Raw genomic sequence first — 2,838 nt, forward strand, 5'->3', positions numbered from 1 at the left:
ATGCACATTAGCAGAACTGTTGAACGCAAGACTTGCCAGCCTTGTTACCTAAGAGTGAAAACAAAAAGGACCAAAATACCAGCATAGCTCTTACTTCCTGTAACTAAGCCTTGGGAGAGGCACTTTTAAATCAGAAGGGAATTATTTTTTTTTACAAACTGGGAAACCAATAAACAATGATATTATAAGAATGAGATATGACTATCTGGAGAAAACCAGAGTTTGTATCCAGAGCTTGAGTTTTCCCACCTTTCAATTAGAGTTTGGAACTACACTGTTGGTGCTACTGAACCACGACTTGGAAACAGATAAGAAAACAGAGATTCAGCCAGCCTTAGATTGGGTTATATCTGCTTGAAAATGCAGGTTTACTGTTTGGTGGTACTTCTGAATTCAGCCATAAGCCCAGATTTTTGTGATAGACAGGAATGCATTTGCATTATTAAAACTAATGCACTATTTGAACTCATTAGCTGGTCCAGAGTGCTGGAACTGGACTATGAAAGGTGGATCTGGTTTACAGTATACAACTTCCTTGTTACAGAATCTCTGCTAGCTAGTGGTCTGCCTCTAGGCACAATTCAAAATGCTAGTTATGACCCATAAAGCTCTAGTTTACTCCTCTATCTAAGCTGACTTGTGATGGTTTTAAATAATGATTTTAAAGTGAAGATAAATGATTTTAGTGTTTATGTATATTTCTGGTGTATTTTATGTTTATGCTCCAATGTTGTCCTAAGAGGCTCTTCTCTCACCACATTCAAAGGGATGTCTTGTAGGAGCATGTGAAAGAACAATACTTGGTGGCTGCTCCAAGACTTCCTAGTTGGTACACCCTGGATACTTGAATTCTTCCCTTTTCTTATTGTTGTATTGAATGTAGCTGAGAAAGCTTTAGAGTCTTTGTGGTTCTTTTGGAAATTTTAAAAGGGCCGTGATTCATCCCACTGGTGTTGTTTTTGACTATCTGATGTTAAGGCAATTTGCCCAACACAGAGCAAAATTAGATATGAGAGAACTTCTTGCAAATGAAAGAGAACTGCCTGCACACTCCCTTCCTTCCTGTTATTTGCATAAAGAACTTACACACAGTGACACTTATGTCCTAAAGTCTCTTAGAACCCAGAGATAACATCGTATAGTAGGCAAGTCGAGGGACTTGCATATTTTTAAACTGAATTAGCCATTTGGATATTTGCGAGAACAAACACAGGAATCATTTACACTCATGCCATACTTGCTAACCTGCTGCCAAAACTCTATTTTAACCTGGAAGTTTTTCTCTACTTTAAATCAAGCAGAGAGAAATTTAATAATCTGTAAGTCTGTGTTTTGAATTTCCCGCCAGCAGCTCTTCCATCCCTACTCTGTCATTCTGTCAAATTTCTTAAGTGTATTTCTGAGACAAACTTGAAGACAGAAAATGTCACTTAGAGGGTGGGGATGTAGCAACAATTTCTGTGCCTGCGTGTGTGCATGGTGTATATGTATGTAAATCCAGGATACTGGTTTCTTGCAAACTGTGCAGTTGATTAGTATTAAAAAATTGTTACACATTAACATGCAAGGATTAGATTGTCAAAGTACCCAAAGACCAGGCCAACCCCAGTTGTGATGTCACTACAGATGTCATAGTAGTAATATGTTTCTTTATCAATTATGGAAACAGTGTGGAAAAGGTTTTAACCTCTAGGTGTTATTAGACTGCAATTCCTGGAAGCCCAAGCGAGCATAGCCAGTGGTGAGGAATGCTGGAAGATGCAATCCAGCATTGGATGAAGGGCCACCCAATTCCAATCCTTGAAGCAGGGCTCATGCAGGTTTATAGTGGAATCCTGATGGAAAGATAAAATAGCACCGAGGACGACAGACTACCTGTGGGTTGCCAATTCACTGTCCCTATCAAACTAGTTTATATAGTTTTGAATACTATCGGCTATAAGCTATATCTATGAATTTTATTAATGTAAATTAATTTTGTGAGACTCAAGAGTGTCCTAAAGCAGGTGTGAGTGGGTTTTTATGTGGGGGTGTAAATCATTGATAGGTTTTCTGTTACTATCAAATATTTAAAGGACTTAATGTCAAATGTTTTGGTAGTATTCTTTCTATTCACTTTCTAATTTTTAAATTGCCTTTGTTCTTCACAACTTTAGAGAAAGTGGCCACACAACTCAAGTTGCAGAAGACCTCTCCCAAAGTCAAGACAAGTGTGAGACCCAGGAGAGTCCAGAAGTAGAAGAGCCAGAATAATATGTATTTTCTGCCTTTGCTTGGATTAGTTTACTTTACAGTAGTGATATGCTTTCTCTCATTTTTGCGTATGTGCTTGGTGCACAGACTATTGCAATAGTGCTGCCTTGTTTACTAGGTTTGGAGAAATACATTTTGTAAGTCTTTTGTAAAGAGTGTGCAGTTCAGTAGGAATACAGATGTTCCCAAAATTCTTAAATGACTGTTTTTGTACACTCTTGTATCGATCTGTTCAGGAGGCTTTTTTTAATCGAAACTGAATAAAAATAAAGTCTTAATAATAGAGTTTATATGCTATCTGAGGCTGAAGCTGAAATATGCTTGTGTGCAAGTTCTTTTGAAATTCATGTAAATTACTTCAAAGTTAGGTGAGTTTGAATAACCTAGCTAAATGAGTTTGTTTTGTTTTTGTTTTTTTTGAAAAACTCAACCTAATTACTATGTGTTAAGTCATTAAATAAAAAAAACCCAGTAACAATAAATAAACTTTCAGGTAAAGCAGTAGGGGCAACTATATTAAATTTAGCTGACCTCTGAAACTTATGTTTAATATAGTTAGAAGAAATATGTTTTTAAAAATATATG

At 36.6% G+C, this 2,838-nt stretch overlaps 1 protein-coding gene across 3 annotated transcripts in view; it reads left to right on the top strand.

Moving 5' to 3' along the window:
• vrk1 (VRK serine/threonine kinase 1) overlaps positions 1–2,550 on the top strand; it is a 63,132-nt gene extending 60,582 nt beyond the window's left edge. For all 3 annotated transcript variants that reach the window (XM_062968449.1, XM_062968451.1, XM_062968450.1), the window contains exon 13: positions 2,157–2,550. In XM_062968449.1, the coding sequence (XP_062824519.1) occupies positions 2,157–2,239 (83 nt within the window). In that variant the 3' untranslated portion in view covers positions 2,240–2,550. The remainder of the gene's footprint in view (positions 1–2,156) is intronic.
• The last annotated feature ends 288 nt before the right edge of the window (positions 2,551–2,838 follow it).

This window comes from Anolis carolinensis, chromosome 1 (assembly GCF_035594765.1).
Source record: "Anolis carolinensis isolate JA03-04 chromosome 1, rAnoCar3.1.pri, whole genome shotgun sequence".
Taxonomy (NCBI): domain Eukaryota; kingdom Metazoa; phylum Chordata; class Lepidosauria; order Squamata; family Dactyloidae; genus Anolis; species Anolis carolinensis.